Raw genomic sequence first — 21,336 nt, forward strand, 5'->3', positions numbered from 1 at the left:
CACAAATAGAAGGAAGACTAGACATAGACAATTACCCTCAGGAGATATTCGTAAGCACTACAGTTGGTAGGTAAAGCCCAATAGCTGCAAAGTATATCTCGGCAAATATTTCTGGATTATTGGTGATTTGAACACATACTCGCAATTTATTTTTACATTCCTTGCTCCAGGAACAGAGCTTAATTCCCCATCCCTTTAGTGAGAGAAAGATTCATGACTCACTTCTAACAAAAAAAGGTGTGGGCAAGGATAAAGGGCAACTTTGAAAAAGTGAAAACTGGCCAAGTGACAGAGCGATAAAGGTTAATGGTAAGCAAGAAGTCTAATGAGCATCATTAATAAAACACATAGGCACCACACACTCTGATATGCGGTGATGGAAAAGGCATATACTTTTTGTGATAGTTTTCCTAAAATCAACTACTCTGTAATCAAGTGAAACAGTAGAAAATCTGGAAAGTCCAAATAAAGTCTGTGGTTTTGTTGATATATTATGCCAACATTAATTTCTTCGTTTTGATCAGTGTTCCAGAGCCCCATAAAATGGTCAAGTTGAAGGAAGTTAGGAAAACATACAAGAATTCTGGAATACCTGTGCAATTTTCTCTAATCCAGACATTATTTTAAAATACAAAGTTTTCAATTAAACCCATTTCTTATAAGGATACACTCCATGATAGCAAGCTATGATAACTTAGTAATTTGAGTCAATGTCATCACGTGGGAACAGCCTGGTCATGTTGTCATTTCATCATACAAAGCAAGGGAATTACTGCATCATTCAGTTGTCATCATTTTGATTTATGGATTTCACCAAGCATCACCAAAAAAAGTTAGCTATTCCCAACCGCAGTCCCACCAAAAAAAATGCTACGAATAGAATAGTGCTCCCTATTACTGAAATGTTCCCACTCTCTCTTGGTTCACATGTTGTAAACAATGCTGACAGGTCGATTTCGTGTTTATTCTGGGGCTGCCTGGTTGTGATGGGAAGAGGCTGATTTCAGCTGACAAAAGAAATATGTTGGGCCCAGGAGCTGTCGAAATGTGAGGTCAAACATGAAGCTGGACCTGATGTGGCTACCTGCTATGTCTAGTATGGATTTTTCTCTTCGAAGCACCTTGTGTTCCTTGGCTCCTAAATCACTCAGGAAGACGCAGTGTGCGTGGGAGGCACAGGGAAGAGCTGGTTTGTTTTCTGGGATGGTGGTGCAGAAGGCATGCCAGGCACATAAATATTCTAACAAGTTTCATTTTGTCACAATAGAGTCATAAAGTTGCTCCGTTCAGCACATGATAATGGCTTTGTAATTCAATTATTGGTAGTATTTGTCTTTTGGGATTTATCTGCCTTAAACTTCCTCACTCATATAAAACCCTTGCCATAAATCTCCTAAATGCTGCAGCAGGTTCTGTCCCCAACCCCAGGCCACATCTTGCCATGCCTGGGAAATCTTGACAGCTTTCTTTAAATTATGGGATTGCTCTCTTTGGAGGTGTTGATATTTGGAGTGTCAGAGTCAACAATAAAACACAGCAGACCCGGTCCATTGACTCTGGTTAGTCTCTTCAGAAAAAGATCGGTCTGGGTGGACAGATAAACAAAGTCCCATCCACATCCAAATATCCACTGCCAGCCACTTATGCAGCACTTTATAGAAGGAATTCCTATAGGCCATAGGGGTCACATGAATGACCTCCAGGATCTCCAGGATCTGAGATTCGGCTGAATAAGCACACCAGGATGTCCCCACATGCATTCATTAGTCTTGCGTCTGGTTTCAGAGACTCCTCTCCACACTGCAATCTTACCAGTCAAATGAGCCAAGCCCCTCAGCTTCTAGGTCTTCTCTGCCTTCCTGCTTAGAGAGTTCCACTCTGTATTTTCAGAGTTATTTATTAAGATAACACAATCTTACCTTTCATCTGAATGGTAACCATGTGGCTACATCATCCCCAATATTGATTCCTTCCTAACTAAAGAAATATTTGTTTAATCAATCACCAATTTTATCAATTCAAAAATGCTCACACCCTCCCTCTCCTCATTTTAAATTCTGACCAATCCATCTGTGTCTCAAAATTAATGAAATGCCATGGCTTAACTTACAAAATTTTCAAGAGGTGGATAAAGTAATGGTGCACCTTCATTTTATGAAATTGTATATTGGTAGTACATATGAGGACTAGTTGGTGGAATGATGAGTTCGATGTTAACAGAAAGTGTAGGAGATCAAACCAACCACCAGTTGTGAGGGCGAAAGATGACGTTGTCTGCTTCGGTAAAGATGTGCACTGTCAGGAACCCTCAGGAGTATTTCTCCTCCATCCTGAGGTTTCACTTTGAGTCAGAACTGACTTGATGGCACTAGGTGGGCGAGGGGCAGTTGTACTTGCCATACATTGCTCTAGGCAATTCACTGCTGTAACTCTTTGGACAATTATACTCTTTGGACAATTATATATCTTTTTACACCTATCAATAAAGCTCTTTCACTAGGAACATTTCCCTAGAAACGCCTTCAAAAAGTCATGTTTCTTCCTTTATTTCCCTATTTTTTCAGCATAAGATGTGGTAATAGTTGCTGACCTCACCTCTCCAGGTTTCGGTTAAAGGACACTGGAAGGGGACAAAGGACTCAAATGGAAGAGGAATACAACTCAAATTTTGAAACTATGGCATGGAAATAGGTCTCCTCTTTTAGGTCCATGTTGGACCACGGATAATTCATGTTAGGTGGAAGCATGGGTTCATTCTTGCTTTTATGTGGAAGCTATGCATAGGTTTAAAAGATAAGCTGAGTTGCCAAGTTTATAAAGGTTGGACTGTTGTGATTTTGTATTTCATCAAGTCCATGAAGCAGAAGAGTCTATCCCAGACCGGGCGTGCTTTCGAGGTGGTGCGTGCAAATTGTTAGGTGCTCTCCTGGCATCTGAAAGGTTGGTAGTTTTTACCACACAGGGGTCCCAGGAATCGAATTCCTGGCAATCTGCTTTCCAAAAGGACACACTCCTGAAAGACCAGAGAGTACAGTTTTACTTTGAAAAACATAGATTTTCCATAAGCAGAAATTAACTACTCGTGCATAGGCCGAGTTTTTCAGCACATTTTCAATGCAGTTTTTGTCGTAAAACTAGGTGCCTCGGCTGATATTCGGGTCGGCTTATACTTGAGTATATACAGTCGACAGCAAATGGTTTGCTTTTTGACTTGGTATGCTTTTAACTTAGAATTGACCAAATAGTAAGTGTGAGAATTGGAAGGCAAGAGGCAAGCAGCTGTCGTTTATTCTGAAGGTCATGGTGTTGTTGTTAGCTGCCGCCAAGGCAGTTGTGACTCAAAGCGACTGTGCACAACAGAAGAACACGCCACCAGTCCTGAGCCATCCTCATCGTTGCTGTCATGTTGGAGTCCACTGTTGCAGCCACTGCTTCCACCCCTCCTGCTGAGGGCATTCTTGTTTGCTGCCCCTCCATTTTATCAAGCACGATGCTCTTCTCCAGAAACTGGTCTCTCCTGACTACACTTCCAAAGGACACAAGATGAAGTCTAGCCATCCTTGCCTTGAAGAGCATTCTGGCCGTACTTCTCCCAGGCTGTATCTATTTTTTACTTCTGATGGACCATGGCCCTTTCATTATTCTACACCAGACCAGCAAAATCACTCAAATTCAATTGTTCTTTGGTCCTCCTTATTCGATGTTCAATTTTCACATGTGAAAGAGGCCATTGAAAATACTACGAGGTCCGGTATATGGTAGTCCTCAAAGTTGCATCCTTGCTTTTTAAGACTTCAAAGAAGTCTGGTGCAGTAGATTTACCCAAAGCCATATGTCATTTGACCTCTTGCCTGCCGCGTCCATGAGTATTGACTATGGCTCCAAGCAGATGAGATCCATGACAACTTCCGTCTTCTCTCAGTTTATCATGTTACCTGTTGGTCCAGTGGTGAGGATTTTGGTTTAATTACATTGAATTTTAATCTATATTGAAAGCTGCAACCCTTAATCCTCATCAAGTGCTTCAAGCCCTCCCTGCTTTCAGAAAGCAAGGTCGTGTCATCTGCATATCACAGGTAGTTAATAAGCCTTCCTTCAATCCTGATATCCTGATCTTAAATCATGCAGTATTCCCTTGTTCTGTGGGCACAGCTGCCTCTCTGCCCATGTATAGGTTCTCCATGAGTACAATGAAGCGTTCTGGAATTCCCATTCTTCTCAACACTATCCATAGTTTTTAATGACCTACACAGTCAAATGCCTTTCTGCAGTCAATGAAACACAAGCGATGGTCTTTCTTGTATTCTTTGTTTTCAGCCAAGATTCATCTGACAGCATCAATGACTTCCCTTGTTCTGTCTCCTCTTCTGAATCTGGTGTGACCTCTGGCAGCTCCCAGTCAATGTAGCTCTACAACCAATCTTATAAAAAGTTTTACTTGCATATAATAGCCATGGTATTCTTCTATAATTTGAATATTCTTTTGGGTCACCTTTATTTGGAATAAGTACAAATATAGATCTCTTCCAGTCTGTTGGCCAAGTAGCTGTCTTCCAAAATCCCTGGCATAAATGCCTGAGCGCTTCCAGTTTACCATCTGCTTGGTGAAACATTTCATTTGGTATTCCATCAACTCCTGAGGCCTTATTTTTAGCTAATGCTTTCAGTGCAGCTTGGACTTCTTTCAGTACCAATGGTTCTAGCTCACAGTGGTTACAGGCAACACAAAAATTATTCAGAAGTAACGGCAGGTTCATTTGTCCTTGCTCTTCCCTTCCCAACTCCATGTTCCACGCAGTTTTAGACTACCAGGAAGTGAGGAGGGGTGAAATCCTTCCATATACTGCTACATCGGGTCCCTGTGCAGTTCTACTCAGCAACTGCAATGGCTTTGACATCAGGTACTGTGTGTCCTCTACCTTCATGGCCAAGATTTAGCTCCAAACATGACTCAACTGTTATTCAGTGAACTGGGGACCACACCTCTCTCAGCTATTTTAGAGGCTACAAAGTAAAGCACGATGCTGGTTTTTCTAAGTCATGGTTTTGAAACAAGCCATTAAAAGGTGTGTCTACATTGAAAACTCCACTGCAAATATAAATTAAAAATTTTAATCTTAAAATATTGCTATATACAGAAGCTCATAAAACTCAACCTCTCATTCTTTTCTTTAATAATGGTTAATGACACTTAGTCGTTACCATCATCACAATTGCATGTTTAAAGGAAAGTCTAAATTGTTTATTTAAACCCTTTCAGAAGCAAATGAAGGAGACACTGTTGCGATGACTATTTTATAGATGAAGTCCACTAGACTTAAAATTTATTAGATAGCTCAATAGCACACTCTGTCAGTAGAATTATGACAAACCCAATATGATTCTTAATCTCTCACTCTTAACCACAAAACATCTCAGCTTTTTTTGACTAAGGCAACATTCAAAGGTGGTCTCTGAATGAACAAAACTAAAGTATAGACAGCCACTCAGACACTATAGAAATCCAGAGACACTTAAACTTGAATAAATGAAGTCTATTCACTAAGGCATAAGTCAATTTCTTTGAATAAAATTCCCCATTAGGAAGCGATACTATGAGAATTGTTCTTCTCTTCTCCTCTTCGTCTCAGTCATTCAATGTGCTCCAGAGGACATTATAAGTTGTCAGTGGAAAGTCAGAGAAGTGACCGAGGTCCAGGTGGTGCGAGGTGAAGGAGCTGCAGCCATGAGGCTAAGCCCTTATCAAGATAGGAACAGGAATCAATGAGTGCTAGTAGTTGATGAAGCTTCATACTAAGCCAAGGGTTTTCAAAATCTTCATATTAAAAAAAATGAAGATTTGAGAAGTTTGTTACTGTCGATGAAAAGTTTACTTGCTTCTTATGAAAATTCTTGTTTACTTTCCAAAACAAAAAAAACCCTACGTGATAGAAGATTCATGCTGCCTGCTGTTTTTAAAATATCAGAAGTTGATGGGAAAGGGTATGGGAATGAACTTTGTAAAATTCTTTTATTGAGCTATACCGTTTCCAAAAGGAATTCTGAAATTAGTAATAACTGATTTCCACAATCTATCATCAGGCTTAAGGGCAGCTTAACATTTTTAATTCAGTTAGATGAAACAGCTGATATTTCCTACATGGCACACAGTGACTTATGTAAGATAGGTTAATAAAACATAAATGAGAAATTACTGTTTTGTATTCATTTGGAAGATATATATCTCAAAGTGAATTTTTGACTAACACAGACTTACATTGGAAAAATTCCACTGGAGTCTGTGCAGACAATGCTGGAGCAATGGGTGGTGAGAATGTTGGATGTGAAGCAAAAGGGGAAGTTGGTGGCAACAAATATAACACTTGTATTCATTGCATGATCCCTCAGGAGGCACTCATAGCCTCCCCAAAGTCACCAAATTTAGATGTTAGGTATTGTGCTACATCAAAATCATTAACTTCATTAAAAGCCATGTCCTTCCCTGCTCAATAAGTGTCCCCATGACATGATCACTGAAGATATGGGTGCTAGAGCAAAGTGTGGGAAGAAAGCAGCTGGTGCCCAGCTATCAGGGAAACTAGCATCTGGGTCTTAACCGTTTGTCTTAAAACAAATACCCACCTAAGTAGGTGTCAAGTATAAATGGAAGAAGTGTACCAGCTGAAATGATCCAGGACCTGTAAATAATGAAAAGCAGGCCCAGAGAAGGGAATGATAGTAGAGCCTACATGTGGGGTACAGGCTCCCATAATTGAATGGGTCCAAGAGGCGACTGTGTAATTGAAGGGTCAAATTAAAGATAAAGCAGGAAATTGCTCACAAGATAAGGCAGGAAATTGCTCACCTCCTGGACGGCCATCATCTCAGCAGCCAGGTCCGGACAGGGAGGGTGAATATATTGCAATCATGGCTTATATACACTTAGGGGACATGCAAGACCCCTAATTACATCATAACAGGAAGGGTTGTACCATAGGCATACATGCAACAGGAGGGGGACAAGTAAGGTGTGTACATGCAATAGGAGGCGGAGAAACTAGGGGTATACATGTGACAAGATAGGCAGCTTCTAACGTCAAGATGGCAGTCTAACCTTGATCCTCCTTGAGTTAGCTTGACCTTGTCTTTGGACTCTCCTTGAGGGGAACAATCTTATATACTTATCAGAAAGGAGTAGGGACTACTTAGGGTGGGGCAGACAGTGGGGTCTGATTGCTCTAGATGCTGACAACCCTCGGGGAGATAACTTTTAAGCAGTTGACCTCCAACTGTATGGCCTTTGACCATGTATTAGCAAGCAGCACCATAGGTTTGGCAGATACTATGGGCGGGGGGGGGGGGGGGGGGCAACCTGGGAATAACCTTTCTGTTTACCACGCCTATATTCCAAATACCCAGTTTGCAGAAGGCTATGGATGACAATCAAACCCAAACCCACTTGCAGGATTCCCCATGTAGATTATGACTCGGGCAAATCCCTCTAATTCCAAACCAGGGATGAGAAAGCCCTTGTTATAAGACAGACAATATTGTAAGGAATATTACTATAGTTGTAGTTAGGTTCAAATGGGACATCTGGTCAATTGATCTCCCTCTTGATCCAATATATAATTGTTCCAGAGGTTTATATTTTCAACTTTATACTTAATTGAGAGTTTTCCTTTTTCATTCTGTTATTTTTATGTTTTACTGTGTATGAAACCCACGATAGGTAAACCTATAGAGACAGCAAATGGATTAATAGTTTCAAAGGGACCATGGCAGGGGAGATGGGCAAGAATTAGAGCACTAATAATAACCAAGTACGAGGAAGAAGAAGTATATGGGAATTGGTCATGTAATGGTTGCACAACTCTTATGAATGTGATTGAAAAAAAGTAAGATATGTGAATTGTATATTGATAAAACTGTTAAAAGCAGTAAATAATTTTTGAAAAGCTGTACCTCACCAGCCTGTGTGATCATGAATTGTCGACAAGATCAGGTATCAGGCATCAAAGAGCCAGAACAAAAAATCATGTCAATGGGAATGGGGGGAGGGGCGCAGAATGGGAGGCAGAGTGCAAAGTGAAAGTCCAAAGCAATCTGTAGGCAATTTGGACATCCCCTTACAGAAGGGTGGTGGGGAGAAGATGGGCCAGTCAGGGTGCAGTATAGCACCAATGAAACATTCAGCTTTCCTCTGATTCTTTAAAGCTTCCCCCACCCACTATCATAACCCTAATTCTACCTTACAAATCTGACTAGAATAGAACATGTACATGGGTATAGATAAGAGCTTGAAACACAGGGAATACAGGACAAATAAACTCCTCGGGACCAATATTGAAAGTAGTCATACCAGGAGAAGAAGGCAAGGTGGGGGTAGAAAGGGGGAACCGATCAAAATGACCTACCTATAACCCCCTCCCTGAGGGATGGACAACAGATAAGGAGGTAGAGGTAAACATAGGACAGTGCATGACATGAAAAAATAATAATAATTTATAAATTATCAAGGGTTCATGAGGGAGGGAGGGAAAGGGAGGAGAAAAATGAGGAGCTGATACCAAGGACTCAAGTTGTAAGAGAATGTTTTGAAAATGATGATGGAATCAAATGGATAAATGTGCTTGACACAATGGATGGATGGATGGATTGTGATAAGAGTTGTAGGAGCCCTAATAAAAGAATTTATAGTAAAAATATCCGTGTCTTTAAGAGTTGTTTGTTTTCAAAACTTTTGCAAAGACATGTACAACCGCTACCCAAGCTTATTGCTACATGAAGCAGTAAGGCAGCTCTCACGAGGGTGAAATTTAAACAGATAATTAGAATTGAAAGATGAAGTTGTATTGTTTTATAGATTGCTTAAAATTGATCATTTTTTCATAATGATATATGGCTTTCAAAACTGCTATTTATTAGATATTTTTGAAAAATTAAACATGTTGCTTTAAGTTAAAATTACAACATATTTATGTTAAAAGATAAAATTAAATCTTTTACTAAAAATGTAACATACATAAGAATACGGTGGAAATGGTTCACTAAAAATGTTTATAGCTACAGATGATTTTACTGTTGAAAATAACCTTTCCATAGACTTAATTGTAAGTTATAATTGATTATCTGAAGTGCCTGGAGACACAGTTTTAGAAATAATCCCCTACACATTTTCATGAAAACAAAACTAATAGGGTTTATATGTCATACTTAATTGAAATTAAAAGAAAAAAGTTAGTCATCTGTTATTAAATGTTCTATTTGTCATTATCAAGCAACGTAGTTTTACATCTTGGATTTCCTAAAAACACAAAACAACAACAACAAAAACATTAAAAAATTTTGGCTTAGGACCAGGGCAAAATTACCAACAATTTATGAAATGACCCTAAGCATATTCCTTCTACTTTGTACTACAAATTTATGTGAAGCAGCATTTCAGCATTGATGATGATAAAATATCAATCAATGCTTAAAAATGTTGAAGACACAGTACATTCTGCCCCCAATCCAAAAACAACCATTAATTTTGACTCATAACAACCACATACACCATATTAAATGTTTAAGTTTAATTTTTTATGGAAAACATAAGTAAACTAAATAAATAAATGGTTATTTCATTAGTATACAAATTTGTTTGTCTTTAATAAATGCTCAATTATAGGCATACCAAAAATTTTAATTGTTTTATTGGGGGCTCTTACACCCTTTTCAACATTCCATACAACAGTTGTATCAAACATATTTGTACATATGTTGCCATCATTATTTTCTAAACATTTACTTTCTATTTGAGTCCTTAGTGTCAGCTCCTTTTTTTTCCCTCCCTCCTCCCCTCCCACACTTGTGGCCCCTTGATAAGTGATAAATTATTATTGTTTTCATATCTTACACCAACCGCTGTCTCCCTTCACCCACACCTCTATTGTTCATCCCTGGGGTGGCGGGGGAGACTATGTGTCAATCATTCTGATAGGTTCCCCCTTCCTCCCCTCCACCCCTACCTTCCCGTACTCTCCTGGTATTGCTACTCCCATTTCTGTTCCTGAGGGGTTTATCTGACCTGGATTCCTTGTGTCACGAGCTCTTATCTGTACCAGTGTACAAGCTCCGGTCAAGCCAGAATTTAAAGGTAGAACTGGGATCATGATAGTGGGGGCGGGGGGTGATGAAGCCTCAAAGAACCACAGGACTATTGTGTGTTTCACCATGATTGACCCATACCTTCCTTGTGACCATTCTCTGAGGGGAGGTCCTATTATCCACTGATGGATATGGGGTCTCTGTTCTGGCACCCTTGTTCTCAACAGTGTTTTTCTGTTTGCTTTGTTTTTATTCTTTGGTGCCTGATACCTGATTCTTTGGACACCTCGTGATCACACAGGCTGCTGTGCTTCTTCCATGGGGGCTTATTGCCTCTCTGCTAGATGGCCACTTGTGTAACTTCAAGCCTTTAAGACCCCAAACACTATATCTTTTGATAGCCAGGCACCATCAGCTTTCTTCACCACATCTGGTTATGTACTCTCCAAAATTGTTTTAAAATACATTTCCTTATCACTTATTATTGATAATTATTAAATCTATATTCATATTTTATATACCTATATACGTGGAGTTACATAAATGTAGCTTGGATGAAAAGGTGTCACCAGGGTGAAAAAATTAACAAGTTCTGTAATACAAGAGGAACATTTGTGCCAACACTTGCATTCCCTCCCAGATTCACCAAAAAGACAGGTGGCAAGTGACACAGGAGGGCCAACCTAGTGACCAGAATAGTAGACTCAAACCATTATGAGGATATATTAAAATAAAACAAAATAAAAACTCAAGGTATAATAAATTCAATATGTAAGCCATGGCTACCTTGGTGACTAGAGAGAACAGCAAGTCATGTTAATAAGGAGAAAGGAAAAGAAGCAAGATGACTCCAGCGAGTGACCCAACTACAAGAACTGAAACTGTTTCCTCCCCACGGTCATGGTCCCAATTCTACCTTAGGAATCTGGCTAGACCGGAGGATGCACACTGGTACAGATAGGAACTGGAAACACAGGGAATCCAGGACTGATGATCCCTTCAGGACCAGTGGTGAGTGCGGTGAAACATACAACTTTCCTCTAGTTCCTAAATGCTTCCTCCTCCCCCACGGTCATGATCCCAATTCTACCTTAGGAATCTGGCTAGACCGGGGGATGCACACTGGTACAGAGAAGAGCTCGAAAACCAGGAAACCAACAATAGATAAACCCCCTCAGGACCAATAGTGAGATTATCGATATCAGGAGGGCAGGGAAAAGGTTGGGGGAGAAAGGAAAAACTGATCACAATGATCAAAATATAGTTACCCCCCCCCTGAGTGCGACAAACAACAGAAAAGTGGGTGAAGGGAGGCATCAGTCAGTGTAAGATATGAAAAAATAGTAATTTATAAGTTATCAAGGATTCATGAGGGAGGGTGGGCGGGGAATAGAAGGTTAAAAAAATGATAAGCAGATAACAAGGCCTCAAATAAAAAGAAAATGTTTTCAAAATTATGGCGGCAACATATGTACAAATGTGTTCGACACAATGGATGGATGAATGGATTGTGATAAGAGCTGTAAGAGCCCCCAATAAAATGATTTTTAAAAGAAATAAGTTGTTAAAAATAAGCAATAAATGGAGGGGCCTGTAGGCTCGGCCCCCATACCAGCTACGTGGACAACTGCCCCTCCCCCAGAAGAATTTACTTGAGAGGATGGCACTGAAGCTGCAGCTAGGGGAGGGGCATGTCTGATCAGAGCACATGGGAGCAAATGAAGGGGGAGGAAGAGAGTGGAGCACACCCTGGCCAACCAGGCCTGGAGGACGATATCCTTGCTCTGAACAGCCAATGCACAGAGTGGACCATATGGCTGATCCCACTATGAGACATGCTGCCCCTTGCTGGCCCAGGGTCCTAAGGGAGACAACACTGGAAAGTCAGGGTCGGAACTGGCCCAGACTGACCTCGCGACGCGGAGGCAAACACTAAAGGCTTGCATCAAAGCAACTGTGCAAGCGGAGCAGGGAGCCCCGAGGGAGTACAAAGGACAGGCTCTGGGGCCAGAGTGTAGCACTCCATCAGACCTGACTAAAGGACACGCCTAGAGACCAAAAATCAGATGTTGATCTATTTACAGGTTTTTCTTTCTTTTAATTTTTTTCTTTTAATTAATTTATTCTTTTATGGGTCATTAGTTTTCTTTTTTGCTGTCATTGCTATGTTCTCATTCATCACCTATCTTGCTATGGCTTGATTTATGGTGCATATTATTGTCTCTACAGATCTATCTAGATAAGATGGGCTGGATCAGTAGTCTGGAGGAGAAAACAACACAGACTAATGACTCTGGGGCAACACGGGAGAGAAGGAGGTGGGGCAAGGAGGTTGTGCTGACCAGTCCAGGGACAGGGGAGCAAAAAGGGATCCAAAATCAGTGTCAAGGAGGGTGTGAGAGGCCTGGTAGGGATTCAGCAAGGGCAAGGTTACTGAGAGAAATTACTGAAACCCAAATGAAGGCTGAGCATGATAGTGGGACAAGAGGAAAGTAAAAGGAAATAGAGGAAAGAACAAAGGTATTTATAGAGGTGTAAATACTGGCATGTACATATGTGAATATAATTATATAGGAGGGTGGGGAATTAGATCTATGTGCATATATTTATAAGTTTAGTATTAAGGCAGCAGATGGACATTGGACCTCCACTCAAGTAATTGCTCAATGCAAGAACACGTTGTTCTATTAAATCGGAATTCCATGATGCACACCTTCCCGACACAATTGTTGAAGAAAAATGTGTGCATAAGCAACTGCGGTAAAGAAAGCTGATGGTGACCAGCTATCAAAAGATACAGCGTCTGAGTTTCAAAGACTTGAAGATAAACAAGCAGCCATGTAGCAGAGAAGCATCAAAGCCCACATGGAAGAAGCATATCAGCCAGTCTGACCACGAGGTATGGAAGAGACCAGTTATCAGACATCAAAGAAGAAAAAATCATATCAGTGGGTGCCCACTTTCCTGATGCGATCACTGAAGACAAACGTGTACAGAAGCAAATGTGGTGAAGAAAGCTGATGATGCCCGGCTATCAAAAGATATAGCATCTGGGGTCTTAAAGGCCTGAAGATAAATAAGCGGCCATCTAGCTAAGAAGGAACAAAGCCCACATGGAAGAAGCACACAAGCCGGTGTGACCACGAGCTGTCAAAGGGATCACGTATCAAGCATCAAAGAACAAAAAAATAATATCCTTGTAAATGAGGGTCAGTGCAGAGTGGAGACTCAAAGCCCATCGGTAGGCAACTGGACACCCCCTTAACTGAAGGGTTGTGGGGAGGAGATGAGCCAGTCAGGGTGCAGGGTAGCAACGATGAAACATAGAACTTTCCTCTAGTTTTTAAATTCTTCCTACCCCCAACTACCATGATCCCAATTTTATCTTACAAATCTGGCTAGACCAGAGGATGTACATTGGTACAGATAGAAACTGGAAACACAGGGAATCCGGACCAGTGGTGAGAATGGCGATGCCTGGAGGGTGGAGGGAATGTGAAGTGGAAAGGGGAAAGTGATTATAAGAATCTACATATGGCCTCCTCCCTGGGGGATGGACGACAAAGAAGAGGGCGGGGGAGATGTAAGACAGTGTAACATATGAAAAATAATAATAATTTGTGAATTATAAAGGGTTCAAGGGAGAAGGGGGAATGGAGAGGGAGGGGGGAAATGAGGAGGTGATATTAAGGGCTCAAGTGGAAGGCAAATGTTTTGAAAATGATGGCAACAAATATACATATGTGCTTGACACAATGGATGTATGTATGGATTGTGATAAGAATTGTATGAGCGGGAAATAGAGGAAAGAGCTGGGAGGCAAAGGACATTTATAGAGGTCTAGATAAACACATGTACATATGAAAATATATTTAAAAATGAGGATGGGGAAATAGATCTATGCACACATATTTATAGGTTTAGTATTAAGGTAGCACAAGGACATTGGGCCTCCACTCAAGTACTCCCCCAATGCAAGAATACTTTCTTCTATTAAATTGGCATTCTAGGATGCATACCGTCCCGACACAACCACTGATGACAAAGTGGGTGAATTAGAAAATGTGGTGAAGAAAGCTGATGGTGCCTGGCTATCAAAAGATATAGCATCTGGGTCTTAAAGGCTTGAAGGTAAACTAGCGGCCATCTAGCTCAGAAGCAACAAAGCCCACATGGAAAAAGTGCACCAGCCTGTACGATCACAAGATGTCGAAGGGATCAGTTATCAGGCATCAAAGAACAAAAATTCATATCATTGTGTGCTCACCTCCTTGATATGATCACTGAAGACAAATGGGTGCATAAGCAAATTTGGTGAAGAAAGCTGATGTTGCCCAGCTATCAAAAGTTATAGTGTCTGGGGTCTTAAAGTCTTTAAGGTAAACAAGCGGCCATCTAGCTCAGAAGCAACAAAGCCCACATGGAAGAAGCACACAAACCTGTGCGATCACAAGGTGTCGAAGGGATCAGGTATCAGGCATCATCAGAACAAAACCAATCTTACCATAGTGAATGAGGAGGGAAGTGCGGAGTGGAGGCCCAAAGCCCATTTGTAGGCCACTGGAGATCCCCTTGCAGAGGGTTCCAGGGGAGGAGATGAGCCAGTCAGGGTGGGATGTAGCAATGATGAAAAATACAACTTCCCTCTAGTTCCTAAATGTTCCTCCCTGCTCCCCCAATATCATGATCCCAATTCTACCTTGCAAGTTTGGCTATACCAAAGTATGTATACTTGTACAGATAGGAACTGGAAACACAGGGAATCCAGGGCGGATGATCCCTTCAGGACCAGTGGTGTAACGATACTGGTAACATAGAGGGAGGGTGGGTTGGAAAGGGGGAACCTATTACAAGGATCTACATTGACCTCCTCCCTGGGGGACGGACAACAGAAAAGTGGGTGAAGGCAGATGTTGGACAAGGCAAGATATGACAAAAAAATTTATAAATTATCAGGGGTTCATGAGGCAGTGGGGAACACGGAGGGAGGGTTAAAAATGAAGACCTGATGCCTGGGGCTTAAGTAGAAAGCAAATATTTTGAGAATGATGAGGGTAATGAATGCACAAATGTGCTTTACACAATTGATATATGTATGGATTGTGATAAGAATTGTATGAGTCCCTAATAAAATGATTTAAAAAATAATTGTATTACCCCCCCCAATAAAATGATTTATAAATTAAAAAATATAAACAAAAAATTCAAGAATTGGAGAAGCAGAGAAAAATTTGAGGCAATTTGTTAAAAAAATCTTCCATAATATCATAGAACCATACCCCCCCAAAATTCAAACTCAATATCATTAAGTCAGTGCTAACTTTTTGAAATGCTAGCCTGAACATAAAGCAAGGGAATAAAAGGCATCTAAATTGGCAAAGAAGTAAAACTATATTTGTTGTTGACATGATCATATATACACAGAATCGTGGTGAACCAATTAGAAAACTACTTATAGTAATAGAAAAAGTTTCAGCAAAGTGTCAGGATATAAGGTCAATATATAAAAACTAGTTAGTCTCCTCTACATTAGCTGACTGTGAAAAAAATCCACAGAATCCACACCATTTCTAATAGATTAGTGGTATGGTTTTCATGAGTTTCTTTTTAACTGGAAATACAGAAGACCTAGATGAACAAAACTAAATAAATACTTTTACAAGACACTGAGACCTACATAAGTGGAAAAATGTACCATGCTCACAGATAAGAAGACTTACATTGTGAAAATATCAATGCTACCCAAAGCTATCTATAGATTGGATAATGGATATGCTAACTCTGAGGCCATAGATTAATCAGTGCTTACAATATGTTGTCTTTTGTTAATTTAACACATAGAATTGGAAATTCTGTGATTACCACATACACTCGCATATAAGCCAACTAGAATATCAGCAGAGGCACTTAATTTCTACCACAAAAACTGCATTTAAAAAGTACTGAAAAACGCGCCTTATATCTTAGTAGGTTAGAGTAAATTGACTAACTTCTGTTGATTAACCAAAATGCAGTAATATGAGAAATGAAATACACCTAGTTAAATTATTTTTTTCTAAATTATTTTATTAGGGGCTCATACAACTCTTATCACAATTCATACATACATCAATTGTGTAAAGCACCTTTGAACATTCATTGCCCTCATCATTCTCAAAACATTTGCTCTCCACTTAAGCACCTGGCCTCATCTCCTCATCTTTCCCCTCCCTCCCTGCTCCCTTTCCCTCATGAACCCTTGATAATTTATTTATTATTATTTTGTCATATCTTGCCCTGTCCGACATCTCCCTTCACCCACTTTTCTAGTTAAATTATTATTACTCTTTCTTATTTATGTTGAAAGCATTGAGAAACAGCAAACACTTGGTCTAAGAAACACTTAGAAATTTCTTAGCCAGTGATATGGAGTGGGGCTGAGTAGGAGGAAAATGAAACAGCTTTTTCAGTATTCCAGTAAGGATAGGTAGTGAACGAGTATAACCGGGGAGAATGGGGACAGGAAGTAGGCAAGCACAAGAGCATGGTAGTAATATCCATGGGATTCGTAAACTCCAAATTTTAAGAGGTGAGTAAGAACACAGAGTTAAATATTACTCTAAAATGCTGTGGTTGAATTAAAATGGAAAATAGAGATATGGAAGTATTTCAGAAAAGCTGACTCTAAATTACGAGATTCTCTACTGTCACCTCACCATAAACTGATAGTGAATGATGATATGAATTTAGAAATGTTCTATAGGCTGCTTCACAGCTTGAGCAAAAGATGAACAGAGATTATCTTGATAGAATAGGGTTTGATTTGTTCTGTTTTATGCTACATGATTGGATTCCATCCCATTCCCAGTATGCAGAGCCCAAGATAGGAAAAGGACAGAGCTCCAGTGTCTTATTATTGATTTTTCAAACTGAGCTTTTTCAAGTGACTAAACTACTGGGAGAAGGGGAAAAAAGGGCAATAATGACCTGCTGTCCATAAAACAAACTACCAAAAAGCAGTAACAAAATTAAAGTCAGAAATGGACTAGGCAGTAATGTTCAGCAATAACTCGGGGACAAGCGATAGGGATGTGTGTCAGAAACAGAGACAGACAGACAGAGAGTGCATTTGCTGTGCTGTGTCTTTTCTAATAGCCAGCTGTATTAACAAAAGCCTAAGGAACTGCTTCCTTCTTATAAAAGCTCCACACGTGAAGTCAGAGCAGAAAACACTGAGTAGGGATACAATCCAGCTATACCGACAAAGGCAACTTCAATGACTGAATATGGTACCCAAAGGATATGGAGCCACGCCCATCAAGATCTACAGTCTTAGAAACCCCCTGGGGCAATTCTAGCCTGTCCTATATGGTCCGTATGCACTGAAATTGACTTCATGAGTAGATGCTGAGGTGATTTAAAAGAAATTATTCTCCTTGTCTCCTTTCTCTGCCATTTGCTTCCCTCTCTTCCTTTCTCTTTAGATTTCTCTTCCCCGAAAAACACCTCACATCATCATATGCAGCTTATTTTTGTATGCTAATTATGTCTGATTCCCATCTGCATCCTTAGATATGTGATACAGCTGTTTAAAAATGAAGACAACTTTTTAAAACCCTGTCCCCTTAAGATAACAAGGCATGGGACGCATTACAGCTTGGACCTAGCAGTGTACACAAACTAAAAGTTGTTCCATGAACACACACATATGCACATCTGATAATTCATAGAACATTTCCAGAAAGATAACTAAATAGTGAGCATACTGTACACCTCCGACGTAACGAGGTGAGGGTCAAGATGACTTAAAATAAGGAGTGGGGATGTGATTTATTTTAGAGGAAATCATAGCTACTCATTTAACCCAAAAGCCTCCTTTAAAAACTCATATAATGTATATTTGTATAATTTAATTATTTTACTAACATTGCCATTATAATTTTTTTTTATAATGTCAGTCTTGCACGGCCCTGAAATGGAACCAAGCAACTGTGACGGAACACCCAATGGATGCTAATTTCAATGACCTCTCCGGCATTTACTTAGAAATTTGTGGCACACGTTTAATATGCCCTCAAAATGAGTATTACTCCAATGTCACATTCCTTCCCATTGGCCCCTGGTCAGGCCCGATAACAACAGACGTTGTGGTTGTGTAGAAGATCTAGGTGGAAATAAAGTTTGACTGCTCGCCCAGCAGGGGCTATGCTAATGTGATACGAAATGGAGTACAACTTACCAGTAAAACCTGTTTGGTACGACCCCTTCCTGGATAAGCTGCCACCTTCTCCCAAACTCGGCAGAGCTGTATAACTGGAGAGAAGAGAAAGTACTCAGCATCATGATCCTGCGGCATGTGGACTCCACACACATCAATTCACATAATCAACAGAAATAAAGCTAATATCGTCCATTTAGGGAGAACTTGCCACACGACAGGTGAGTGCATTATATACACCACCTCCAGTCCTCACATAAAATCTTCAAGGCACTTACTAATACCTTCACTTTACAGTTGAGAAAATAGGCTCAGAAAGATGAAGTGGCTGGTTGGAAATCACACACCAGGTGAGTAGTAGAACCCAGTTCTGCCTGGTGACAACGTCAGCTCTGCCGCTTGACTGAGCATGTGGCAAAGCATGGTGGGGGCTGTAAAGAACTGTAAAACCCTAGACTCTTGGTGAGCACAGTGCAGCCTGGGCCTACGGGACACAAGGAGAAATGCATGTGGCGGTCAATGAGAAAGGGAGGCAGAGGACAAAGGTTCCAAAGGCAGCTGATTGAGGCTGTGGAGCCACAGTTGGGATCTGAAAGAATGACAGCTGTCAAAATGCCAAAATGTCAACAACAAAAAATGGCCCAGCCTAGAACAATTTCCAGTGGAAAGGTATGAATATGTCTAGCTAAAGCGAAGGTCCTGTTTTGGTAAATATAAAATAACGTCAGATGAATAGGTTTAGGCAACTGGGGAAAGGCCAGCTTGCAAATTAAGGCGATCAGCGCTGATCCTGAAGACCAAGAGACGCCCGTGTGAAGAGGGAGCTCAGGAAGCTCAGGTTGCAGCGACGACAAGAGACAGACAACGTTCTTTCTATGATCCAGGGGCCTCAGAGTGTTTATCTGATTTCATCTGCACCACCCCGGGGTTACAGGACTTTTGATCATGGTCCTTTTACAATGAGTTACACAGCCAGGACATCCCCAAACCTGCTGACTCTGCCTTCAGTCCTCCACAGAATCATGGTTTGTGGGATGGGCACTGACCTTCCCAAATACAACTCCCTTCTCTTAAATCCTTATCTCTCTCACTCCCTTGCCATTGCTGCTGTTCTCGGATCAACTTTTCAGCACCAGGGAACTCTTGTCTGCCTCCAGAAGTTTCCTCTGAAATAACTGTAGATTCCTACTGTTTTGGATGCTTTGGTTTTCATGGGCTCATGGCCACATTTTATGCTTCAAAAATTACCACTTGGAATCAATCGGAATGTGTCCTTTCTTCTACAAGCCTGGTCTGGAACCCATTTACACCCCTATCTTCCAAAATCTCACTGCCAACTCCCACAGAGAATGGCTGGTGAGTCACGCTGCTCTGTGTTTCCCAGTTTCCAAGGCTTCTCCACTCTCCCCAAGCCCAGCACTCAGCGAGGGGTCAAATGATTCACCAAATGACTCAACAATGCTGCAAATGCATCAAGCACGTCCAAGGTACAACTGAACTCCAGTTGCGTATTTGCTGACCCTTGAAAGAGCTTGCTGCAGCATTGTGTCTCTTGGAGGAAAATATATCTAATACAAAAAAAAAGGCTGACTTTTCTGGTTATTAAAGCAAGCAGGTTGAATGGCTTCAACAGCAGAACTTGGGCAGGCAGCCAAAGAATAGCTGGGGCGATTGATTTCTATGCCTTTTCTTTTTTTGGTTTCATTTCTTAGACCAGTTTTAGGTTTCTCGAAAAGTTGTGTAGAAAGTACACAGTTCCTCACTGCATCCTGGTTGACCTATTATTAACACCTTGCATTCTGATGGTATATGTGTTCCAAACACATACCGGGGAAACATATTGATACACTGTACAGTGTACATAGTTATATCACCAGGAACCTGAAAGCATAATGACATATGTGTAGAATTAGAGTGTCGTATAGAATAATTTTACTGCCCTACGGATATCCTGTGACCTCTCTATCCATCCTTGGCCCCCTCCTTCCCTCTGACAACCACGGATCTTGTACTCTCTTGCTGTTACTGTTAGGTGCTATCAAGTTGTTGTGACTCATAGTGACCCGGTGTACAACAGAATGAAACACCACGGCCTGGCCCTGCACCATCCTCACAATTGCTGTTTTGTATAAGTCCATTGTTAGAGCCACTGTGTCCACCCATCTCTTTAAAGATCTTCCTCGCTTACTGCCCTTCTCCTTCGCCAACAATGAGAGCCTTCTCCAGGGGCTCCTGATAACAGGTCCAGGTCCAAAGTACATTACACAAAGTCTCCCATCCTCACTTCTGAGCAGCATTCTGGCTATACTTCTTTCAAGACAGAATGAAACACATCATTTTGCTTTGTTTTTTTCTGGAAAGTCATAGAGTCATGGCCCAAGCACATTATCCATTTATCAACCCAATCCTTGGAAAGTCTATTCTATTAAAATGTTGAGGTGTGCATGAGGGTTTGAATAGCGTCCAATAAATGGACACTACTTTGAGGCCGGCATCAAAACAGTATTATTGCTCTACTGTATGTTAATGAGGTTTTAATTTACCTGAAAGCTTTTTTGTAACCTGTAACCTTTTTTATATGTAGGGAAGACTGAAGTAGAATTGCTGCCTTTGAATTATGCTGCTGAAAAAGAACACGAGATATAATGTGGCCTGGCAGAAGAAAGAACAAATCTAGGAAGAAGTAATGTGAAAACACTTCCTTAGAGCTTGGGCATTTTAAGAGGAGGGATGGACCAGTCCCTGGGGGTAAAATAGAGGGCTGAAAAAAGAGATGACAATGGTAAGGAAATGGATTGATACAGGTTTCAGCAATGGATACAAACATAGTAAGGCCTGGCAGGAGGGCACCAGGTCTGGCTATATTCTGTTCTTCTGCACATAAAGTCATAAATGGGAACTGACTTGGAGGTGCCTACCAACGCAGCAACAGAGGTAGAATGTTACACTCTATTTATTTCATACTAAGACAAGTATTTGACTGATGCTAGAAATAAACAACAGCCAGCTGTCATTCATCCAGCTTACATGCAAATCCCAGACTCAGGAATGAAGGTGGTTTAGAACTG

The 21,336-nt window shown here is 40.8% G+C and overlaps 1 protein-coding gene across 4 annotated transcripts in view; it reads right to left on the reverse strand.

Moving 5' to 3' along the window:
• SORCS1 (sortilin related VPS10 domain containing receptor 1) overlaps positions 1-21,336 on the reverse strand; it is a 630,965-nt gene that overhangs the window by 195,116 nt on the left and 414,513 nt on the right. For all 4 annotated transcript variants that reach the window (XM_075534299.1, XM_075534300.1, XM_075534302.1 and 1 more), the window contains exon 5: positions 18,290-18,363. In XM_075534299.1, the coding sequence (XP_075390414.1) occupies positions 18,290-18,363 (74 nt within the window). The remainder of the gene's footprint in view (positions 1-18,289; positions 18,364-21,336) is intronic.

This window comes from Tenrec ecaudatus, chromosome 16 (assembly GCF_050624435.1).
Source record: "Tenrec ecaudatus isolate mTenEca1 chromosome 16, mTenEca1.hap1, whole genome shotgun sequence".
Taxonomy (NCBI): domain Eukaryota; kingdom Metazoa; phylum Chordata; class Mammalia; order Afrosoricida; family Tenrecidae; genus Tenrec; species Tenrec ecaudatus.